General features: G+C 38.2%; 1 protein-coding gene across 24 annotated transcripts in view; it reads right to left on the bottom strand.

Annotated features, from left to right (window-relative positions):
* Positions 1-24076, bottom strand: part of ABI3BP (ABI family member 3 binding protein) — a 245220-nt gene extending 221144 nt beyond the window's left edge. For 21 of the 24 annotated variants that reach the window (XM_050782023.1, XM_050782026.1, XM_050782019.1 and 18 more), the window contains exon 1: positions 23867-24029. In XM_050782023.1, the coding sequence (XP_050637980.1) occupies positions 23867-23945 (79 nt within the window). In that variant the 5' untranslated portion in view covers positions 23946-24029. Of the gene's footprint in view, positions 1-23866 lie in introns of all 24 variants that reach the window. The other 3 variants (XM_050782015.1, XM_050782036.1, XM_050782037.1) reach the window with 2 other exon arrangements.
* Positions 24077-25489: the final 1413 nt, after the last annotated feature.

Raw genomic sequence — 25489 nt, 5'->3', positions numbered from 1 at the left:
GAACGACTGACTTTTGATTTGAAGCAGAAATTAGGCTTCTTACTCCATCACAATGCTAAGTGGTAAAATCAGAAGCATCAATTTGACTTTGAAATACATTGATTTTTGTTTCAGTGAAAAATGGAGCACCCCATTGGACACCTGGGGAAGTAGCTACAGTTCCTTCCAAAGGGAACACACTAAAAAATATGACAAAGTACATGATGTCCAACTCACAGGTATCCAGTTGCAGAGTAATGTGACATATAGAGACATATAGACCCAGACTGGGATTTGGGGTCTTACTCTTGCTCCTCTCAAATACATAAAACAATTCAAGCAATTTTTATTAATTTGCTTGCTCTTGATCATTCTAGAGAGTCCCAGACTCTCACATGGATAGACCTCACTCCTCTACTTTGGGCCTTCAGGCTTGAGGAGGAGGAGGAAAGGCAGTCAAGTGGCAGCACAAGTTCCTGGCTTGTTACTTCCTCCTAGTAGGGTAGTTCCCCCAGGATAGCAGCTCTGCAGCTTGTGCTGAAAGTTTTCTTCTGTATTTGCAGTACCTGTTCTCCCTCTCCTTACAGGTTAGGGCTCCTGGAAACATTCAAGTGCCCAAGAAGATGGGAGGGCCATGAACGGCCACCTGTTAGTGACTGTTACTCCATCTCAGTATGAAAATGAAAAGATTGGGCGGTGGTCTTCACAGGGGTTCACGTCACATGCTCCATGCCAATAGTTGTTTTCCTTAAATCCTAATCAAAACTGAGATACTCCAAGATATCCATCAAACAGAGTTCTTAAAGCTGCTCTCTTGGTAATTATAACTGCTTCAAGGAATTGTGGTGGCTGCTGATACCATTTTCTGGATTAAACATACAGCCTTTAAATATACAGCCTTCCCCAGCATGCCTTGCAAGTCTCAGGCAAACATTTGTATTTCAGTTAGGAATTTCTGCAGTGAAGACATTGCTTGGTGCTTTTATTTATTTATTTATTTATTTTGAGACGGAGTCTTGCTCTGTCGCCCAGGCTGGAGTGCAGTGGCGCGATCTCGGCTCACTGCAAGCTCCGCCTCCCGGGTTTACCCCATTCTCTGCCTCAGCCTCCCGAGTAGCTGAGACTACAGGCGCCCGCCACCATGCCCGGCTAATTTTTTGTGTTTTTAGTCAAGACGGGGTTTCACTGTGTTAGCCAGGAAGGTCTCGATCTCCTAACCTCGTGATTCGCCCGCCTCGGCCTCCCAAAGTGCCGGGATTACAGGCGTGAGCCACCGCGCCCGGCCTGCTTGGTGCATTTTCCAGGACCCAGCTGACATTTAAACAGAAGAGGTGACTGCTTATTTGACAAGACTTCTAAGAGACATAGAAAGGATCTCATGATATAAGAAATTCTTCCATTATAATGCTACCTGCTGGTTGAAATCTTCCCATGAGAGAAGATAGGCCTGATGCTCTTGAATTAGGGCTTTACATAAGCACGGTTAGATAAAAAGCAAGTGTTTCAAGAAAATAAGTATGGCAGGTAATTTTCAAGAGTAGGCTAGCAGGAATGAGGTACTAACTAGGGAAATTTTGACCAAGCATGGTGATGGGATAGGCTGGAGCTGACAGCATTATAAGGAGAAGGCAAGTTTGGAATGGGGCAAGGTGAGTCTTTAGGTGTTAGGGACACCAGGCCCAGGATGGAGAACACAGGGTGGGCCTCAAAGACAAAACGTGCTTCCACTTTTATGCTTACTGCTTGTTCTAGAATTTTCCCCCTCAACTATCAAAAATGCCTCATATAGAATTATATCCTCCAATAGAAATGAAAGCAGCTGGTAAGTACAGAGTTTTACATGTGGTGGGTGTTTGATAGATGTTGATGGAAGTTGGATTTCATTCATCTGCTCATCAAGATGTTTTTTGTTCTTTGTCCCAGCAAAACCACAGCTTTTTAAAAGATCAGGATCAGGAACAAGGTCATTAAAAATATATTTTAAAATGGAAATTAAAACAGAAAGGAGGTGTGAGGATTCTTGCCAGTGAAATCAACATGCACTTTCTCAGCGGAGGAATCACAGAAATGCGGCTGAGAAGGGTGTGCCTTCCTAAAAAGGGGCAGGGAGAAGGGCAGCTGGGAATGGAATGTCATCCTTCCCTGAAGCACTGGATTCTCACGAACACATTTCTGCCACCTGGTAATTTCACCTCACTAGCTCCACACATCAGTGTATTTAGAATCTCTTTTATTTCATAAAGCTAGCATTGCCATTAAAACAACATCTGCATTATATTTTAGAAATAAAACTTACACCATAGAAATTAAAGTGAGATATCTATGTGAAAGTGCTTTTTAAATTAAAAATCGAATTTTTATGTGGAAACCCCTCTGTACTGAAAGGGATCTGCAAATAAACTAGTGCTAGCAAATATTTATAAAGTACCTTTAAGATGTGAAAATTAATCTCTGGGCCAACAAGAGAAGTGATGCATGACCACTTAGTTTAGAAACAGTCCTACAGGCATCTGCAAATGTGCACTAACAACCAGGTTCCAACAAGCCCGTCGCCACCATAAAGAAACAATGGAGTTATTATTTTTGCCACTCAAGGCTCTCATCAAGATGTTATCTTCATAAGTTAATGCACATTTTTAAAGGTAAATAAGCATTTCCATTAGGCTCTCCAGTTTCTCTAATTTGCTTATGGTGTGTGAGGCCCAGTGAGTGAAGTATTTAAGTATTGAGATTGATTCCTTTTTTTTTCCTGAATGTTTTGGATTTCTTAGCCCCTGGCTGGGGAAAACACCCATGCTAAAACAGCAATAACAGCATACCACATCCTTTCACATCAACATGCATGATTTATCCTATGGAACAGAAGGAGCAAATAACAGCCAAGCTTCATTATTTTGCAGATTCCATATTTGCAAATTTTTCTACTAATTAACATTTGTTTTTAATCCCAAAATTAATACACAAAGCATTTCAGACTTATTTGTGGACATGTGAGGAATGGAGAAAAATCTGAGTCACCCAAGGTGCCTGTTTCTGGCTAAGGTTGAACAAAGTGATGCCCTGCCTTCTTGTTTCAGCTCTCAGACTGTAAACAAGTGTCCTTTTCACAGTTGACGTAGCACCACACCTTTCCCATTTTTGTGCTCTTTGTTAGTGACTTCACTGTTTAAGCAGCCCCTAAGTATAGTGCTGAAGGGCTGTCTAGAGTTTCTGAGCATGAGAAGGCTGTGATGTGCCTTGCGGAGCAAAAACGTGAGTTAAATAAGCTTCATTCAGTCATGAGCTATACTGCTGTTGGCCATGAATTCAATGTTAATGAATCAACAACGTACATTAAGTAAAGCATCATTAAACAGAAACACACATAAAACAAAGTTATATACTGATCCATTGATGAAAATGTTGTGATCAGTGGCTCACAGGAATCCAACTCCATATTTCCCCATAGAAACAATGGTTTGGCTAATTTGGTGTTTCCAGCAACTTTATAAAACATTACTACTGCGAATAATGAGAATCGACTGTATTATGCTCTATGTTTTTTCAATGAGAAAAATAAGACCCATGGAGGTTAAATTTGTTTTTCCAAGGTCACCCATCCAGTTAGAAGCAGAATAAGGGCTAAAATAGAGGTGTTTTGTTTCCAATCCAGTGATCATTTTTTTCTGCTTCATTCCTTCTTTCACCAACACCTTCATTATGAATGAAGATAAGGGCTATAATTTCTGCATAACATGAGATGCTCAGATTTAGTTAGCATTTTCTTCCCCAGAGCACTGTCTTTCAAAGCATTTAAAGCAGGCTTAAATTGACTCTTGAAGCCCCAAATGGCAAAAATTATATGACGGTTCAATTTAAGTTATAGAATTTTAATGTTTGGCTTACGATGACTCATGAATACAAGATATAGTCAGAAAAGGAGACAAGACTAAACTTTTTTGAAAGTTCCCTCTGTGCCAGACAAATGTAGCCAATTTCCACATATTATCTCATCTGATAAGAAATTAGTGTGAGTTTCAGCAAATTAATTTGCCAACTGTTATACTTTTTAGACAAGATGTGGTTTCTAAGAAAATGGATCATGCATTTTTTAAAGAAATATGCCTAACAAGTATGCCTAACGAATAGAGACATGGAGTCTAAACTTATCTGACTCTTTCCTATTAGCAGCTAAAAATAAAAACACAACTTTTTAAAAATCAACAATATCAAGTTCCGGCAAGGATTTGGAGCAACTGAAATCTTCATACCTTGCTATTAAAAAATGTTGTAGCCACTTAGGAAAAACTGCTTGACATTTCTTATAAACATATACTTAATATATGACAAAAAGCAATCTCACTCCTACATATTTATCCAAGAGAAATAAAAATATATGTTCACACAAAGACCTATGTAAGCAAATGCTTATAGCAGTTTTATGCATATTGGCCCCAAATTAGAAACAACCTTAATGTTCAGTTGGTGAGTGAGCAAGTTGCTGTATGGCCATATAATGAAATTCTACTCAACCAGTAAAAGGAGCTAACTACTAATACATGCAACAGCATGGATATATTATGAAAGCACTATGCTAAGTGAACAAAAACCAGACAAAAAACGTTAATATACTTCTATTCATAGAACATTCTGGAAAAGGCAAAACTATAGGGATAGAAATCAGATCAGTGGTTGCCAGAGACTAGGAGTAGGGGAAGGGATTGACTACAAAGCACAATGGAACATTCTAGGGATATGGAAATGCTTTACATCTTGATTAACATTGATAAAATATAAAAATTTATTGGATTGAATAAAGCAATTAGATAGACAAAGGAACTAGAGAAGGTATCTTCTGTGGTGCGTTTAAACCTAGAAAGAGTTTTAAAAGGTATTTGTTGCTTATTACCTAGATTAAGATATAACTACAGAAGAATATTTACTAATTATCTGAAAGTAATGTCAAAATAAGTCACAGTTAGCTTTAGAGTGTGACATGGAATAACAGGTATCCCAAGACATGAGCATTCTAGAAAGTGAAACCTGCCCAAGATGCTATTTAAGATGTTCTCTCTGTAACGGACAGCAAGCAAGTTGTTTATAGACAGTCTAGGCAAAAAAGCTCTCCAGCTTGATAAGAAGTTAGTTATTTTAATACGGTAACCTGAAGATTATTTTATAATTCCATCTATTAATAATAGTATAAGGAATTTTTTCAACAGAATTTTTATTATTACCTTGTCTTAGAAAAAACAGAGAGAAGGATATTGCAAAAATAAAAAATGTCTACACTTGGATGTAGATAAAAGCTTTTAATCATTAGAAGATGCCTCCTTGTGTTGTCACACTGAAATTCAACTTTAGTAAACAGGATAACAAAATTGAACCTCAAGGCAATATAACCCCACTTCTAGTAAGGGAGTCCTAGGGGCAAGTGAGTCACTTTAGAAGGGAGCCCCAGCTGTGATCTAGCTGCCTTGGGGTAGATGGGCTGGTAAGGATGAAGGGGCTCCCCATTTCCAAGGACAGGATGGGAAATGGATTATATAATAGTTGGTCTGTAGTCACAGTTGCGACCTTTCTAGTGACACCCTCCCTGTTGGGATGATGCTTTTAGACCTGACTCAGTTTTTTCAGTCCTTCACAAATAGCATTAGCTTCAAAAGCCTGAATGTTTTGCTTATTTAATTAGATGTGTGTATTGAGAGTGGATCAAGGAGGCGTAGGAAATGACATGTTTTCACCACCAAAACAATCCTTCCCTGGCAACTATGGGATGCTCTGGGAAGGTCAAGTCCAATATGCCTTGAATCTGAGTGAAAGCAAGAGACCACAGGGGGCCTTGTGGTTCCCCTGAATGATGATACACACTAGCAAAAAAAAAAAAAAAAAAAAAAAAAAAAAAAAAAAACCCACCCTGAAATATTAAAGAAAAAAAAAAAAGCCTCAGAATCCAGACTGGTATTTGGTCTGGGAAGAGGCACCAATCGGAAGACTCCTTGTCCCCTGTGACCTGTATTATCCAGGCAACCCAGATCTTGACTGGCCAAGGGACTGGCCAACTGGATGGAAACTCCTTACCCAATTTTTATGTTTTGTTATGTGCTTTCTTAATAAGGTCTTAGCAACTGGTGATAAGGGTCTGTGGTTGTTCCTCATAATCATTTTATAAACAATATTTTTGAAGGGAGCAAATGTGTTCAGCTTAAAGCAATAGTGGCATCCATTAATGAAGTAAACTATAGGTAAAATATAGAGTTAAAATGTCTTTAATGTTCTGAGAGAGCCCTAGTTTATAAATATGCTGCCTGCTTCTTCAAAAATATATTCATATTTATCATGTATTCTGGTTTGGGGTTAGAAAAATTTTCTCACCCTCCACAGATGGTGCATATAAAATATTCCCTACATGAAGCTTTTTCTTTTTTTAATAAAAAACGTATGGAAATGCCATAAAATTTTGCAGGATGGCAGAGAAGGCCCTGTTCAAAGCCTTCCCAATTCTCCTAAGAAAAATAAAACTATTTTTGGAAAGGAATAAAGCCCAGTTCAGCTTCATTCCTTCCTCAGTTTAGCATTTATTACATTGTAGTATCCTGTTTGGTTTGTGTATTCCTCTTGCTAGGATATAAATTCTATCAGGATGGTAACCATTTTTCTTCTTTCTTTCTTTATTCTATCATAATGTTAGATGCATAGAAAATGATATTTTAATAAGAGATGAGAAATTTCACAATGCCTACCCTGGAGATATAATTACATGAGAATGCCATGGCATAAGTTTCAAGATGGGGTTTAAGCTAAGGCCAAGGAGATGAAAGCTTGGTCTGATCCAAATTTGTCCCGGGAGGCCCATTTTTTTCCTCAGGGGAATTCGGGGATATAGGTCAGCTACAGGGCAGATCTCAGATCTGTCTGTTTTTAAGCTATCTTGGGCACAGGTCAACTCTTCTAAATGATAGCAGGACCAGTACAGATCCACACCCTTGGCCTAAGGCCAGTCCTAAGATGGCCTCTGGAATGAAAGACAAGGCCATCTATGAAGGCCTCAGGAGATATGGTCCTTTAGCTGCTCTAAACTACCAAACATTTTCTATGAATTTTTTTAAAAGGATAATTGTTCATGTATTTTTCCAATCACTCTTTAAGCAGCATTTATGCTCAGTTTTTTGTGGTCCTGGAAAAGGTAATTGATCCCAAAATTCTCTTCCTGTATTTATTTCCAATTTTCTTTTGCCCATAGGCAAAACTACATTTCCAAAGCCATATGCCAACAGATAAGATTATTTACATTTCTCATTGTTTTTGTTCCATTTAAATAGTCCTTTAAAATTAAAAAGGCATCATATATGCTCCCTACATTAGTTATCTATTGCTGTATAATAGATTAACCCAAAGCTTAGTGACTTAATCAACAATAAACATTCATCATCCACACAGTTTCTGTGGATCAGGTACTTGGGAGCAGCACAGCTGGGCAGTCCTGGCTCAGAATGTCTCATGAGGTGGCAGTTAAGATATTGGCCAGGATTGGCCGGGCGCGGTGGCTCAAGCCTGTAATCCCAGCACTTTGGGAGGCCGAGGCGGGTAGATCACGAGGTCAGGAGATCGAGACTATCCTGGCTAACATGGTGAAACCCCGTCTCTACTAAAATACAAAAAAAAACTAGCCGGGCGTGGTGGCGGGCGCCTGTAGTCTCAGCTACTTGGGAGGCTGAGGCGGGAGAATGGCGTGAACCCGGGAGGCGGAGCTTGCAGTGAGCCGAGATCACGCCACTGCACTCCAGCCTGGGAGACACAGCGAGACTCCGTCTCAAAAAAAAAAAAAAAAAAAAAAAAAAAAAAAAAAGATATTGGCCAGGATTACCATCATCTGAAGGCTTGACTGGGGCTGGAAGATGTGCTTCCCAGATGGCTCACTCCTATGGCTAGCAAATTTGTGCTGGATATAGGCATGAAGTCTAAGCCCTTCATGGTGTGGGCCTCTCCATAGGTCTGCTTGAGGGTTTCAGGACACGTCAGCTGGTTTTCTCCAGATTGGGTGATCCAAGAAAATGAACAAGGTGTAAACTGCAATGTCCTTTATGACTTAGCCTCTGAAAGTTACATATTTTCACTTCACTTTTTCCATATTTAATGAGTACACAGCCCAACCTTGATTCAGTGTGCAAGGGGACTATGTAAGAGCATGAATGACAGCAAGTGAGAATAATTGAGGGCCACCTTGGATACTACCACACTTAAATTTTTTTTGTGCCACATCAAAAGAAATTACATAAAATAAACTGTGTGCTCATGTCTTAGTTACAAAGTATGAGATTTTTCATGGACCATCTCGAGGCCCTCTCTGCATGATCTATGCATATAGTAGTAATTCTTCCAGCCCTTCACTTGACCCATCCTAATTCTTGCTTAGTAAAAGGCATCTGTCTAGACAGTTCTTAAGTTTTATCAGCTCTTAGACTTTTTCAAAAAGCTCAATATCCAAAGACCAACACTCCTGAAAATGCACATACCCACAACTGTACTAGTCTGCATACAACTTCAAGGGTTTTATGACTCCCCTGAGCTTAAGAAAAGAAACTCTAACCTGCAAGCTACACACACAATGTTTTCAGCTGGCTGCCAAGTGCAAATGTCACAGCTAATGCTCAACAATAGGCTGATGTCCAATTCTAGCTGAAGGGCTGGCTAACACTCTATGTAAGACAAAATGACAGAAAACATTCACATGAAGTATCAAATTCATCTTTAGTGTCACAACTGTGTCTTTCTTCATTGACCTAGTAAAGTAAACTGTCCATACTTTATAGTGAGTTTTCTTGAATTTGGGTTACACTTAACACATGCCTCTGGTTAATATTAGGCATTAACTTTAATACATATACACAAGTGGAATGACTCCCACTAATAACTCATAATGTCACCAAAACCTCTCAGCTGAAGTTTTAAACATTACTCACCACCAAACAAGGTTACATTAAGCAAGTGCTGCCCAGGGCTCCAGCTAGCTATGGTAAAGAACAGTTTCTAATTATAAAAGGCAGCCAGCAAGTTCATCTCAAGAACTAGAGGGTCTCACTCTATCAAGCTAAATTTTTTTCTACAGATATGTATCATATACTTAACAACAGAAAGCACAGATTCTCCAACTTTCTAGAACTAAGGTAGCTAAGTTTGTATTATCCACTTTCTTCAAAGTAGTACCTGAGTGTTTTGTACTGATTATATAAAGAGATCAGCATTATTTCTCAATGCATGGTTAATCTCATGAGAATCATCAGTGATAGTTGTGTATCATGCAGATTACCAGAACAACTGAATCAGAATCTGATGTGAGTATAGTAAGGGTGGGGGGAGTGAAAGGCAAGGAGGTTACGGGAGGCAGGACTCTGCATACTTAGCAGATTCACTAAGTCAGTGGTTTCCAAAATGTGATCCCAGGACCAGCATTGCTAGTATCATCTGGGAACTTGTGAGAAATGCAAATTCTCCAGACCACCCCACCTCAGATCTACTGAGTCAGAAACTCTGGGGATGGAGCCCAGTGTTCTGAGTTTATCCAGCCCTCTAGGAGATTATGATGCTTGCTGAAGCTGGAGGACCACTGCACTCAGTGATTCTTTGCTTTTCCATATACTGTGAGTGAGAGTAATTATCTCCAGGTTTGTTAAATAGCCATATTTCACTAAAACAAAGTCAAGTCATAAAATTTCTTTTATTTCCATCTAATTATCTTCCACAACCAGGCCTTGTAGATGTAGGATGCAAGTTCATAAATGAAAAAGGGTAGGTGGGAGAGAGATTTTAGATTCAGAGCTAAAAATCAGAGGTAAATGTTTCTTGCCATGTTTTTAAAAGAAAGAATTACTCTCACAAAATAAGAAAGTCCATGGAAAGAGATCTCCCTAAAAGGATCTTTACTCTGCTAATGCTTATCCTTTAATGCCTTTTAAATTATTTGATAATTCACAGGAAATTTATTTAGTGTTAACATCTGTGGTCCCTTTGTGGTCTATCAACCTCCAACCATGAAAAGGAATGTTTGAAATGGATGTTTCTGGGACACCACAGAAACCTTACAGATGACATCTGAGCCATGGGTTATGACGACTTTGGAAGACACCACAGTAAATACTTGTTGTCTTAATTTTCCGATGTAAGTGAAAACAGATGTTTGCATTGAACGGCCAGTTAAGACCAAGTGTTATATAATGCAATTCGGCTGACAAAATTATGGGATTTTTTTTTTTTTTTAAATAAGACTCAATGCATGTTCCTTGTAAACAACTGAGAAAGGCACCTGAAAATATTTGAAAAGGCACTGACATGTTTTTGAAAATTTGTGAAAATGGGATTTATTGCCAAGAACATGTGGAGAAGGAATTTTGTCTAACCTGTCCTATGAAGTATTGTTAATTCTCTAAGTAATCCAGTGATATTTCTTATTAGTCATTCTGGTAACTCAGTTGTAATATCAATATTTAAAATTTGAGTTGTTCACAAAATGGGATAATGTTCAAAATTACTTGCTTTGCTGAAAGACTGTCTATAAAGAATTTTACAACTAGGTTGTTATACAGTAGAGCAAAACCCTAAACCATGCTACTGCCAATATGTTGATCATTCAAAAATTCATTGTGTGTCACACCAAATTTAGTCGGTTTGTAGGACTTTCATCTATTTCTTATTTGTTTTTGTTTTTTGTTTTTGTTTTTTTTGATACAGAGTCTTGCTCTGTCTCCCAAGCTGGAGTGCAGTGGTGCGATCTTGGCTCACTGCAAGCTCCGCCTCCCGTGTTCATGCCATTCTCCCGCCTCAGCCTCCCTTGTTTTTTATTTGTATCACAAGATGAACCAGCACAACAATCCAACATGGCATGCATATGTGCAAACACATACACACCTGGATTTGGAAAGCTCACTGAAATACACATTTTTTCCAGTATTCACTATTAATATGGGTTATAATTTAAAAGTCTAAAAGCCAATAGAACATATAAAGTTACCATAGCAGAGATCATGAGGGTCTTCCAAGCACAAGAATTAGAACCTGAGAAGACACGCAAGTGGGAAAGAAGAGGGTTATAAACAAAGAGTGAGAAGAAAATTTGGAAGTCATCCATTGAGTATAGCAAAGACAGCCAGCCAGAGAAATGGAGATCAAAGAAAGAGGCTTATATGTTGAAATGGTATTAAATGCCTGCAACTGTGATCTAGTCGCCAATTACAGGATCACCATTTCCTGGGCACACTTTACACAGAAACTCAGTTTCATTGAAATATTGGTTACAAGACAAATGAAGAGAAATATGACATTTGAATGAAAGATCCACTGGAAAACAGCAGAATTCTCTGCAAATTCTTCAAAATATCAAACTCCAACTACAATAGAACAAACATCCAGAATAAACTGAAAACAAGCTTTACAAAAGAACAGTACAATGTCTGACTGCTATTGTGTATATGTTGTTGCCACCCTTCAAGGGACATAGTGATTTATGTTATAACCAAAGCCATTTAGGAATGCTATAGTGTGAATACACAGTTATGGTTTGTCTAATATGATATACACAGAGCTGATCAAATGAATATAAATGTGTGCTCTTCCAAGATTGGTCATGCCAAGATAAATGAACAGGAAGCAATGATATTCTTCAACCAAGTGGAATATTTTGCATGATGTAGAAACAACACTTTTGCCTTTAAAAAGATAACAAAGTGTGCATTGTCTTCCAAAGGATAATTCCTGCCGCATCCAAACAGATGAGGAGTCAGCTGTGAGGCAAGGACATGGGCCAAAGTGGTCAGCAGGAGGGGGTGGAAGCCAGGAGAATGCTCTGAAGACTCTCATCATGTTGAGAGAAGGGACAAAGAGGAGGGGCAGAAGAAGGAGGATGAAAGTTTAGGAAAGAGAAGGATTAGGAACGAAAAGAGGGAGTGCAGAAAAAGAGTCACGCAATCAAACTAATCCAGTACCTGCAGACTGACCAGACAGACTGCAGCAGGCATCCAGGAGCAGGCCAAGTCACATGGAATTGCATCCCAAGGATAGGCGGAGAAAAAAATGACCAAGGACCACAACTTGTACTTTCGGATGTTTCACCGTAAAAGACAAATATGCTCTGAGCAGGATCTTCCAAACTCCTTCAGGGAGCGTTGGATGAGGGAACAGCAGTGGGATGCTCATGGCAAGAATTATGTTGAAAACACTCCCAGTGCCCTGGCTCCTCTCTGCAGATCCTGTTTCACTGTGTGGATGCCACGCCACAGGCTCAGACACTCTAGACTTTGACACCCAGCCAGGGTGTTCTTTCTGCTCAGTATCAGTGTCCAGGCTACTGGAGCGTCTAGATCTTTCCATCACTGCCAAGGCAGATGTATTAGTCTGTTTTCACACTACTATAAAGAAATACCCAAGACTGGGTAGTTTATAAAGGAAAGAGGTTTAATTGACTCACACTTTTGCATGGTTGGAGGGGCCTCAGGAAACTTAGAATTATGGCAGAAGGGGAAGCAGGCACATCTTACATGGCAGCAGGCAAGAGAGAGAATGTGTGAGAGTACAGGAAAAACTACCATTTATAAAACCATCATATCTCGTAAGAACTCACTCACTATCGTGAGAACAGCATGGGGGAACCACCCCCATGATCCAATCACCTCCCACCAGGTTCCACCCTCCACATGTGGGGATTATGGGGATTACAATTCGAGACAAGATTTGGATGGGAACACAGAGCCAAACTATATCAGCAGGTAAAGAGTTTTAAAAATGTACCTGGTCTTCACATTTGTTTACTTTGGTTAAGAAAGTTACTATCAAAAAAATCCATTAATGCCACTCGAATATTACTTGTTAATGAAAGCTAAAAAGAAGACTGATACTTTTATTATTTCCTTTTTTTAGAGAAAAAAAACCCTGATGTTCAGAAAGGTGAAGCATTAGGTTGGTGCAAAAGCCATTGAGGTTTTTGCCATTAAAAGCAATGGCAAAAACCACAAAGACTTTTGCACCAACCTAATGACTTGCTTGGGCTCACGTGTACTCCTGCACTTTACCCACTAACCCATGTTGCTAATTTTCAGTGTTTATCTTTCCAGTTCATAACAAAACTACAAACTAGGTAAACCTGATATGGCAGAGCATGCCCAGCATCATTTCCCTTTTAATTCTTGTAAAAAGGAATACTTAGGGAAGAATTCTGTGACAGCACTGATTAGGAGAGTTTGGAGAGGATGTGCCTGGAGAGGAATGGAGGGACTGTCTTCCAGGTCATCTGATACCTTACTCTAAACTAACTGGCCAGAATGTCTTAACTTCATCTGGGAAAGTGAAAGGAGAAGGAAATTGTCCCGCATCTCCTGCGGACATAGCTGGAACAGAACTGAATTCCAGAGCTCGCTGCCAGCATGACTTTGGCAGACACTCCAAGCCCCTCCTTGAACGACAGAATCTGCTGCTCTGAGAGAAGCAAGGCCTGTTAGGCCTTGCACACCCACACACACATGCACAGTGGCCTCTCAGGAAGACCCTTGGGAAACCAGAATGTTTTCTTTTTTTTAATTTTTTTTTTAAATTTTTTTTTTTTTTTTTTTTTTTTTTTTTTGAGACGGAGTCTCGCTATGCCGCCCAGGCTGGAGTGCAGTGGCAATGTTTTCTTATCAGCTAACAGAATGGAAAAATCACAGAATTGTATTTAACAAGAAAGGATATTTGAAACTCCACCTTGGCATCACGTTGTAAGCAAAGCGCTCCTGTTCAAAGTCTCAGCAAGGTTTCATTCACCACTACTCAGAGAAGAGAGAACTTCCATTACATTAGAGAAACAGTAGAATACATTTTAAATATGTTTCAGATTATAAGACATGCTACATGCCAGAAAATTATCCTTAACATGAGATAGAAAAATCAGCTGGAATATATATGTTAATGTGCACAATCAAATAAATTATTTTCAATATAATCTACATAATCTGTACTTTGAGTGTGGAAATTCATTGCATATTTGCTTAACTCCTATATTTTGCACTGAAATCATGAGGTGCTTTGTTTTTCTTAACAGATTACATTTGAATTCATTTTTCTTCTTCCTATGTATATCACTTAAAGCCAGTACATGGCAACACAGTGGGATAGCTTAGCTCCTGCAAACGTTGGTTGTTAAATGAGGATAAAGAATTAACACACCAACAGTTTCATGTAAAACTAAACGACTTTTGTGTGGCCAAGTGTTTTTAAATAGAACTGATTTCAAACCCCTTAAATGCAGGAAATGTCTTATTCATCTTTGTAATCCTAATGTGATGATTAAAAAATACTAATTGAATGACAAAATGAATAAATGTAAGTCTGGTCTTAAAAATCACAGTCACAACTTTTCAGATCTGGCTTCTGAGAGTAGCACTTATGTTCTAACACTAAAAACAAATGTTCATCTCAATTTTACACATTTACTTATTTTATATAGCTTCAGGAGGAACTCTGAAATTTTTTTCAAACAATGTTTTAAAATCCTGGAACAAAACAGCATAAAAATAAAAATCACTTTTAAGTTTACAGAAATCAAAACTTAAATAGTAGTAAAATATACTTGCAACTTTTAAATTTTACTCTGTACTCATCAAGAAAGATTTATTTATCAAGCACTTGTACATACAAATTGTCAAAAATCTCCAAATCAGTAGTTCTTAACCCTGGTCATATTAGAATCACCTGAGGAATTAAAAAAAAATCCCACCCTAGACAAATTTAAAATAAATTTGATGGGGGAGCCAGAGCATTACTGATATTTTTGAAAACTTTAGTATTCTCATGTGCATCCAGGATTAAATATATTGGGCTATAGCCTATATTGGGATATACATTATAGTATTTATAGTCACAGGTAAGCTTATTAAATGAAGAAAATATTGAATTGCTATGTCATAGGTGAGATGTGAATTAGGCCTCAATTTTCTCTAAAATTAATTTCTAGTGTGACCAGAAGATGCTCGAAGTGGGTGAATTTGCCCTGGTTTTCTAATGGGTGGGCTTTCTAAGTATGATCTTTGACTGGAGAATGACAACAAATCTTCTATGAAAATGTCACATCTTCTAGCTCCCTCTTCAGAATTCCACAGGAAGGAACTTTAACTGATTTCATAGCGTGTGTACTGAGAGGACCTTAAACCTCAGAACAGCTCTAAGGCTTCTAAATGTTCATCAAAATCACTGTAAATATATGTCAAGGCTTTAGTAGGTGAGGGAAACCTACAACACACTAACAATCTTGCTGTGGAAGGCTCTTGGTGGGAAACCCAAGCTAATATTATATGGAGTAGAATAAGTACTGATTTAGTCTTGCTGTCCACAGAAGTTTGCCAAAGTAGTCTGAGACCTTGAAGCCAGTCTTTCCTGCCGTGTGCCTCCTGAGCTTTTGAGGCCTTCCCAACACAAGAGAAGACTGTAGGCTAGAGAAGAGACCCACAGGGTATCTAGTATTAAACATTCTATGAGATTCTGAGTGTCATGGTTAGAATACTTTCTGTGTACAACCTAAATTTTGTTTCCCGAGAGAATATGGAAGAATTGTTTTATTAACACTGAACAGGATCTTAGAGAAACTCCTTTGGTCTTTCTAGTTGCTTCCATCACATCCACTGATAAAAGTGTATTTTCGTTCTCCACACACAAGTTTAATTAGACGTACAGTAACTTTCATTTACTCTAAAAGCCACTCCACTGAAGTTTCAGAAAAGCACTTTTTTTTTTTGGAGACAGAGTCTCGCTTTGTTGCCCAGGTTGGAGTGCAGTGGTGCGATCTCGGCTCACTGCAACCTCTGCTTCCCAGATTCAAGCAATTCTCCTGCCTCAGCCTCCCAAGTATCAGGGACTACAGGCACGTGCCACCACACCTGGCTAATTTTTTGTATTTTTAGTAGAGACGGGGTTTCATTGTGTTAGCCAGGATGGTCTCCATCTCCTGACCTCATGATCTGCCCGCCTCAGCCTCCCAAAGTGCTGGGATTATAGGCATGAGCCACCGCGCCCGGCCAGAAAAGCACATTTTTTTGTCATAGTATCATCAAGTTCATAGGTGTTAATTACTTAATATGTTAATTTTTTTCTTATTTTTTTTTCTTTTCCTTTAAGAGATGGTGGCAGGAATAAAAGCATTTTTTCTATTTTGGAGGAATTTTGTGTGCCTCTCTACACGATATCAACCACACTTGATGGACCACAGAGGAAACCAGCAAAGGAACGTAGGCATTGACTGGGCTCCTGTATACAGAAAACAAGGTCCACATCGGGTACTGAATATTTACTTTGTACTCTTAAGATATTTATCTCAATTCTCAGAGATTTCTTATAATTAACTTCAACCATTGAGGGAGACAAATTAGCAGTTTGCCAATGTTGGCATCTGCCACAAAATGCTTAATTCTGTAGGAAGTTGAGGGAGTTTTAATGCTTAAACCAGTATATTCTCTGGAGTTAGATTTCCCATGTTCATAGTTTCACTATATCACTTGCTACCAGCCACTGAGCTCTTTGTGGTGGACAGACTTTTACGTAACCTAAGGTGTACAATCAACTTGTGTGGTAAACCTGTGAGTTGCTTCTAACCAATAGAATATGGCAGAAGTGATGGGTTGTGGCTTCTGTGATTAGGCTACATAAGGTTGTGACCTCCATCTTACCTGCAGACTCTTCTGGGCGTGTACATTTTGATGAAGCAAGTGGCCTAATAGAAAGGCTTATGTGACAAAGACCTGCAGCAACCTCAGGCCAATAGTCAGTGAGAAAATGAAGCCCTTCAACCAATGATCCTCAAAGAATTGAATTCTCCTAACAACCACGTGAGCTCAGAAGTGAATCCTTCCCCATGCAAACCTTCAGATGAGACCTCACCTCTGGCCAGTACCTTCACTGTTGCCTTGTGAGACATCCTGAAGGAGAGGACAGTCTGCCCAGCTAAACCAGGCTCAGACTCCTAACTCACAGCAACTGTGAAATAATAAATGCGTGTTATTTTAAGCTGATAATTTTGTGGACATTTCTTATAAGAAAAAGATAACTAACATACTCTTTTTTTTTTGAGATGGAGTCTTGCTCTGTTGCCCAGGATGGAGTGCAGTGGCACAATCTCAGCTCACTGCAACCTCCACCTCCTGGGTTCAAGCAATTCTCATGCCTCAGCCTTCTGAGTAGCTGGGATTACAGGTACCTGCCACTACACCTGGTTAATTTTTGTATTTTTAGTGGAGATGGGGTTTCACCATGTTGACTAGGCTGGTCTTGAACTCTTGATCTCAAGTAATCTGCCCACCTCAGCCTGCCAAAGTGCTGGGATTATGCTAATATACTCTTTAATTTCTTATCTGTGAAACGGAGATAATATATATTTCACATGTTTATAAACACTTAGCATTAAATACCATGCCTGATACATAGTAATATGCTTATCATCTTTTTAAATGTTATTTAATAGAATGTTATTTTAATAACATCTTTTTAAATGTTATTTTAAATGTTATTTAATAGAATATATATATCAATTATTGTTTTTCTATATTATGTTTAGCATGTTCCTTCTTTAGCTGATACTATTTATTTTTACTTTTTGGGGGTCATTTTAACAAATATGTTTTTATTTGACTATTTAGCAATCTCTCTAGGTAACTAGATAATCTAGATAATCACATTAGAGTGTCCTATTTATTAATTTTATGTTTATTCTGAGATCAATTTTATTAAATTCACCTATTTACTTTCAATATTCTCTTGTTTATACCTACTTTATAAATTGTAATCAGGGAAAAGCAAAAGGGAAATTTTTTCTGAGGGTGGTGATCCAGATAGAATGATTAGTCCCATCTCCTGAATGGCATTCCCTTCATTAAACACCTCACTTATGTCTTTAAAAAACCTTCTGTAAACTCACATTAACCTATAACATTTTAACTGTCTTTGCTATAATATTGTATTGATAAATTCTTCTATTTTCAAGTGTTCCCCTGTGTCCCTTCTCTTTCTTGAAGGGAGATAGGGGAAGATACTAAAAATTCTTAACAGTATCTTATAGCCCGATATAGCAGTGTATAAAACTAAACTAGTGAATGTATAATTAACACAAGAAAATTTTGTTTATTTAAACCTTGGGTTCTAAATTTAGCATCAGAACAGATTATATTTGATCAATTTTTGCCTTTGTAATGTAAGGTTCTTCTATAGCAGGGGCTGTATCTCATTGAGTTTACCTAGTAGATGCTTAATAATCTATGCTTGATGTGTTGACCATTGATTATTAAGGATTATTAACAGTCGATTAAAGATTATTGTGGAAATTTTTTATGCAGCCACAGGTAGCTAACATACTCTTTAAGCTTAGTTCTTCATCTGTGAAATGGAGATAATAATCATATATTTCACAAGTGTGAGGATAAAATGAGATAATTTACATAAACATAGCATTAAATATCATTGATATGAAACATGATGATTATTATCATACTTTTAAGAATTATTAAGGACTACTGATAATCTTTAATGATTGATAGACAAACACATCAATAAAACTATCAAGAAACTTTAGAGCTGTAAAAGATGCTAAAGTAATTTTCTTGCTTGGTGGTTTTTAAACTTCTTTTTAGCAGCAGAACCTTTTTTTTTTCTAATGTACTGTTTAATACAGTCCCAGCAATACGTAAATATATATTACTTAAATAAAAGCAGAACCACACCAAGTAGGCTTTGCACTCCTCACCAGTATCCTATGTTCCATAACTTAAGATGGAAGGGATCCTCTGCAGCCTCCCATAAGCATCAACCACCCCTTGGAGAAATGCGCTGAGCTGTTGGAGTGACACATTCTGTTTTGTCAAAGTGAGGTTGGAAGGGCTCCATGGAGAGCCAGCTGCCAGGTGAGCAGCTGGAAAGTTGACAGAGCAAGATGCAAGAGCCTTCCTCTCCAAAGACAACATTTTATTTCCTCTTTGTAATCAATCATGAGGAGTCAGGCCAGATAGAGACAAGGAGAGCACAGTTACATCTTGTATGTTTTTTTTCAGTCTAGGCTTCCCTCTCAGTACTTTAACACTCACTGAGCTTTGGCCCCTGGGGTTGCCTGGGCTCTGGGCCAGCAGCTACCTTTGTTGAGAAAGCCCCTCACCTCTCAGCAATCCTTCTCCTTGTCCCAACTTGTGTTTGTACTCCAGACCTCTATTTGGGTTTCTTATTCTCTCATAATTCTTCATACCTCCCATCCAGATTGGATCCTTTTTGTTCTCAAAATGCTTTGGGCTTCACCCACATTGAAGGATGACCCTTCTCTACTGTAATTATCCCTTTCCACACCATTCCCTTTTCTCCTCCACAAGCTGGTCAGCTCCCTGAAGACAAGTACCAAGCTTTGTCTCCCCAGCCCCAGTGCTCTGTGTATACATCCAATATAATTTGTTACTTGAACAAATTAATGTACCTTTACATAGAGCAGGGAACTAATATTGCATCAAAATTAAAGGTATAGTCTTTTGCCACTTTCTAGCTATATTACTTGGAGTAAATTACTTAAACACTCTGAGGCAAAATTTTATGCTCTGTAAAATGGGAATAATAGGTTTACCTGCTTCATAGGTACTATAGTCTGAATGTATTCTCTCCAAAATTCAGGAGCTGCCAGTGCGACAGTATTAGGAGCTGAGGTCTTTAAGAGGCGGTTAGGCCATGAGGACTCCTTCCCTGTGAATGGGATTGGGTGCCCTTATAAAAAGGCTTATGGAGGAAGTTTATCCTTCTCTTGCCTTTCTGCTTTCCACCATGTGAGGATGCAGCAAGAAGGCCCTCACCAGATGCCAGCACCTTGATCTTGGACTTCCCAGCTTCCAGAACTGTGAACAATAAACTTCTGTTCTTTGCAAATTACCTAGTCTCAGGTATTTTGTCATAGGAGCATGAGACAGACAAAGACAATGGAGGAGCTTCAATAATTTAATTAGGTTTTCCACATTAAAATATGAAGCACTAAATTACCACATGCAGGATATACTCAAAGAATGTTATCTGTGATAATAGTAATGGTAATAGTTATTAATAGCTATGGCAGTTACTGTTATGATTATCATCTGCTCTGTGTTTTGTTCCTAAAGTCAGATATTTCTACGCTGTTAGGTAAAAAGCCAAAGCAAAGAGCCAGCTACCCTGTGTCATATCCCAAGAGTCACACCCAAGATCCCCATGCCCTCTGGTCATCTGATTACACTTGTATCTTAGAGGTTCCTCTGTGGTTTTTCTCACACTTGCTTAAAAATAATAACCTTTGCCTTTGGGCTAACTATAATCTTCTGTATACTGGAGTTTCCATGCAGAGGTATGTCAAGGGCCTGCATTCCCACTATAAGATTTTGTTGTCTCCTTTCATTACATATTGTTCTCACTGGTTTTTATTTTAGCCTGTTTGCCAGGAAAAGAAAAAAGGTCAGTGGTGCCAAGAATAAAGATTCTGAGAGGTAGCTGGAGCACAGGGGCTTCCAAAGGTATAAAACAATGTGAGAATTCTTCTCTAGTATGGTCTAATTCACCTCCTGAAAAACAAGTTTAACAGGAGCTCACCTGGAGGGTCTGTGACATCTTACAAATCCCCATGGAAAAGCTGATCTTAAAGTAAAGGTGCAGCTTTCCACAGGGTAATGTTGGCCATATGGGCAGACAGTGGCCAGACTAGAATGCAGTAGAAGCCTTCCCTTGTTGCCACGTAGAACAACACTGCAGCCCTTTACCCCATCTTTCTGCCAAGATCACACCACCTCATCTCCTACCTTACAAGAGGTTTGTCTTACATTTTGAATACAAGATCGTGTGTTATTCAGTGTGCATGTTTTTCAACATTGATCCCCTTTTCTATGACCCAATAAGGATTTATTAAAAATCTGTTATGTGCCAGACTTGTGTCTCTTATCTCATTTAATCCTAAAATACTATGAGATAGTTATCATTAGTCCCATTTTACAAATGAGAAAACTGAGGCTAACAAAAATAAATAATTTGCCAAAACTATAGTCATTTCGTGGTGGGGAAGAGAAAAGGTCCATTAATAATAGTCTCCAAGCTTTTAAAAAGTAAGCAAAAATCTTTTAATAACTTACTTTTTAGAACAAAGTATGTGGCTAGGTATGCAAATAGGCACTCCACATATAACAACTGACTTATAAATAGCCATATATACATATATATATATATCATATGAACATAAAAATGTAGATATGTTCTTAGAAAAATACGTTAAAAATTAAAGTAATGTTTAAGAAATTTACAAAAAACTCTTTTATTCAAGGAATAGGTAGCATTCACATGTACACTGCAGAATGTCATTCCTAAGGTTGGGGTCAGGGAACCTGCCTATCTGGCAGGAGGCAGGTTAGAATATGGATTTTGAATGAGAAGCTAGGTATCAAGTCCTGGCTCCACCATTAACATGGGAAAGTTACTAAATCTGCCCTGCTTTGAGGTATCTTCATTTGTAAAATAAATGGTTATGTTAGGTCAGTGGTTTCCAAATATTGGCATGTGATAAATTTTTCATTAGTCTGTGGGAAAATGAGAAAAATAACAATGGACTTATTTATGAAATTAAATTTATTTATTTTATAAAACTGTTAAAATGGTTTACTTTTATAAACACTAGGCATTCTCTCCTGTCCCCTTTGAGCATCCTCACATAGCAAAATTCCAGTATGCTCTCCATAACAGAACCCTGATGTTAAAATATTTGTATATTTTTGTTGGTCCATAAATCCAAAGGTCTGGGAATCACTAGACTAAGTGATCATGTATGTCTTTTCTAGCTCCAGAATTCTAACCACTTCTTAAGTCACAAATAGTATTTAACCAACTCTAAAGTGGAAGGAAGAATAAAAGTAAAACGTTTACTCCTTTTTCTTCTTTTTAAACTCTACATTTCCCCAAACGTATCTTGTGACACACAAACCCCTGTTAAGACATTATAGATCTTCTATGGAAAAGAAGATTCTTAGTCAAATGAGTGTGAGAAACAAAAAGTTGTACTTTCTTTACTGAGAACGTGCAAACTGCTAACACTTACTGTGATTCCCCCTCATAAAGACTCCCCAAGTTATTGGCAGGAATCAGCTACCTTTCCGCCCTCACCCCAAACTCTACCCATTGTAGGACAAAGAGTGCCCCTATGCCTGGAGCACAGTTTGAAAAAGATGACTTCAGCCAAAAGATCCTCGATAGCTTTCCAATAAAGAAAAAACATAGTATTAAAAACAAGACACCATTTCTTTTATAGTTATTATAATTTGATGGTTTTTCAAAATTACCAACACTACAAATATTTTTAAAATAAACAACAAAAGTTTTGTAGCCATTTTTGACAAGTATTTTTTTTTTCTTTACAATTAAAAATAAAGAAAAATTGTGCCAAGAGATTTGTGTCTAGTGATTGCAACATGATAATTAAAGCACTGGGATTTTGCAGAAGTTTGCAGTAACAAAGTGTGGTTATATCATCCCTATGCAATGAATAAAAAGTAAAATAAAAGCCATCTGTAGGTATTAAGCCTAAGAAAAGCCCCAGACTCTTCTCAAATGATATATCACTGTAAAATATTCCTTGAGTAGGTCCAATTAACTCTGAATGCTTGTGGCTCATAATTGATTTATTTAAATCCCGGTTTTATTGTGATCAAGAAGCAAAACTCTTGGTAGAAAAAGATCTCAGAGTGTTTGTTTTTTATTTTTCTTTAATTATTTGATCGGAGTTGAGAAAGTTTACTTAAGTCTTTTTTATTGCTGTTCACATCATCATGTGAAATATCAACTAGCCAACCACTTCAGCCTTCACATACTGGATTCAAGTTTCACTTTACCCACCGAGGAAAGAACAGTTTTCACTTGGGACAAGATGATCCTGGAGCACACTACCCAGAGAGAGGACCTAGGGATCATCTTTTGGATGTTCTGACACTAACAACCTTTTTTTCTGACTTTAGGCACACCAGGTTCTTGACAAGCCTGCAGCTCTGCATTACCTCTGATGTTTTCCATCATGACTGTATGGTAAATTCCAGCCTGTTTTTCATAATCCTGCTGACTACAGCAGTCTGCAACCATAAAAAGCCTTCACAGACCTAGAATTGGCTTATAGAAGTGCCTCTGCGAGAAACAAAAGTACATGCAACATTTATGTTCAGAGACAGGAGAGAGGCAAAAGCCTCGTGTTTTGGTTCTGATGGGCTCAAAGGGTTGTTTTTAGGGTCAAAATTTAGAAATTTTAATTTTCTTCTGATAACATTCGTAAACAAAATACCAACACCAAAATGAGAACAACTTAGCCAGGAAAAGGGGGAGTGTCCCGTCCAACAGATCAAGCCCTCTTCCAAACTCCACTGGAGGGACGTGTCTACACATTAGCACATGACCGGACTTTGGTCTGACCTCCCTAGGCTCCCTCAGCCTCCTAGTCAGGTATGTTTGAGGTTCACACCAAAGATTCAAGGTTTCAGAATTAGCTTCTTTTGAATCTTAAGCTAGTACTGATGCAGTCTCTGGGGAGGAGGCTAAAAACACCAAACAACTCTTTTTAACAGACTGTAATATCCATTTACATAATATGATTGAATATACAAGTAGTATAGTTTGAAAGCACACAGTTCAAGCTCTGATGAACAACTGCTCAATGTAATAAGTTTGTTTTCATTTTTGCAATAAAGAGCTGTAATTGAAAAGTAAAGAACAGGAGGGGAAAGGAAAAGTTTAAGCGACCCCTTCACACATTTGAACTTTGACTCTCTGCAGAATAACTCCATTCCCCCCATATGGTAAAGCAGATCATATTCAAAATCAACATTTAAAAACGTCTATACCTTAATATTATTTTTAAAACATAAAACATCGGGCTACTTGCCTTTTGGCAATTTCTGTGCATTTCCCAGGGCTAGTGTAATGCTTCCACAGAGAAGTAGGCACCCCAAGCTGGAGAGCATGTTGCATTTGCCACCTCGCACGGGGAATGATGCTGGTGGGTGCCTCGCAGCCCTGGAGCTGCATTTAAGTGGACTGCCTCCCGGTGACAGAGGCGGGCGGCTGCACTTAGCTGTGCCGTGGGCTTACTCACAGGGGGCGGAGCCAAGATGACATCACACCCTTTCCCACACACACCAAAAAAAAAAGCACAACAGCAAAAACATATCATCACATTTCTTTCTTTCTGCTAAGTTGTAACTGTGTCTCCTCCCTCTGAGATATAAAAATTGAAATTATGGCAGATCTGTATTTGTGAAAGAAGAAGTATTTAGGCAGTTTTGAAACGTTGGTAAACCATTTTAAAGAACCCAGAAATAATATATTAAAAACTATCAAAATGCTAAAAATATAAAATAAAACCTTATTAAGAAGGAAACTGTTTTTAATTATCCAGTAAACTAACCCAATTCTTTTCAATGGGTGTAAACTCATAAAAATTTATTTTGAGTCATTCTGTAGTTCCTGTATTACAAGAAACATTTAAGAGTAAGTCTATGGCTACCAAGTTATACGTTATGTACAATACGTATGTGTATACACATATATTCTACAGATGTAGATGTAGAGACATAGAGAGAGCACTATTACTATGTGAGCCTCAACTATGGACTGAGTTCTGTAATCGAGTCTACCTACTTTATTGTATTTTAATTTTCCCAGTGCCTCTGCAGGAGATATGGCATTGTCCCCATTTTGCCATTAAGAAAAACTGAGGAACAAAGGTTAAGTGTCCTGACAATGCTAGTATATTCTACTGCTTAATAATGGGTGCCACTTACTAATGAATTGTCCTCGAGCAAACTTCATCTCTATATAATCAATATTGATGACATTTAAATGCTTGCTCCATGTTAGGCACTGATCGAATCAGTTTACACATGTTAAGACATTTATTCCTCAGAACAGTCTATGAGGCAGGCATTGTCATCATCCCCATTTTACAGATAAATAAACTGGGCACAGAGAGGTCAAGTGCAAGTCCAAGGTCACAGTGCTGGCGTTTTTAAGCAGGCCATTTAACTACAGTACTTCTGGTCTTAACTACTACATTTTAATTCTAAAATAAACATGACAGTACCAATTTCATAAATTTGCTAGCAGTTTTTTGAAAGTAGTTGCCATAGAGCCTGACATACAGGAAGCATTTTACTAAATGGCAGTCACTGGAAACAATAATAATGAAAATGATAAACCCCCAATGAAGTAGAACTATAATTCTAACCTGGGCATATTTACCTCTGAAGTCCACATGTGTAACCTTTCGCCTTACATCACTTTGGTCAAAATATATAGACACATGGGTGGAATGGGTGGGTGACTAAAGTACTTTAAACTTTGTTGGTATATTTCTACTGACTCTTTGAAAATCGCTTACCTCTTTGGGGTGCTGTAGCTGAACCAAAAACAGTCAGAGAAAAATTAAGTAACACTGGTCAAATGAAATTCTAGTTAGAAAACTTACCAAAAAGAAAAAAAGAAAAATTGAAGAGACAGCCCCATCTTC

This window comes from Macaca thibetana, chromosome 2 (assembly GCF_024542745.1).
Source record: "Macaca thibetana thibetana isolate TM-01 chromosome 2, ASM2454274v1, whole genome shotgun sequence".
In the NCBI taxonomy this organism is placed as follows: Eukaryota; Metazoa; Chordata; class Mammalia; order Primates; family Cercopithecidae; genus Macaca; species Macaca thibetana.
This window is presented reverse-complemented; position numbering and strand designations above follow the sequence as displayed.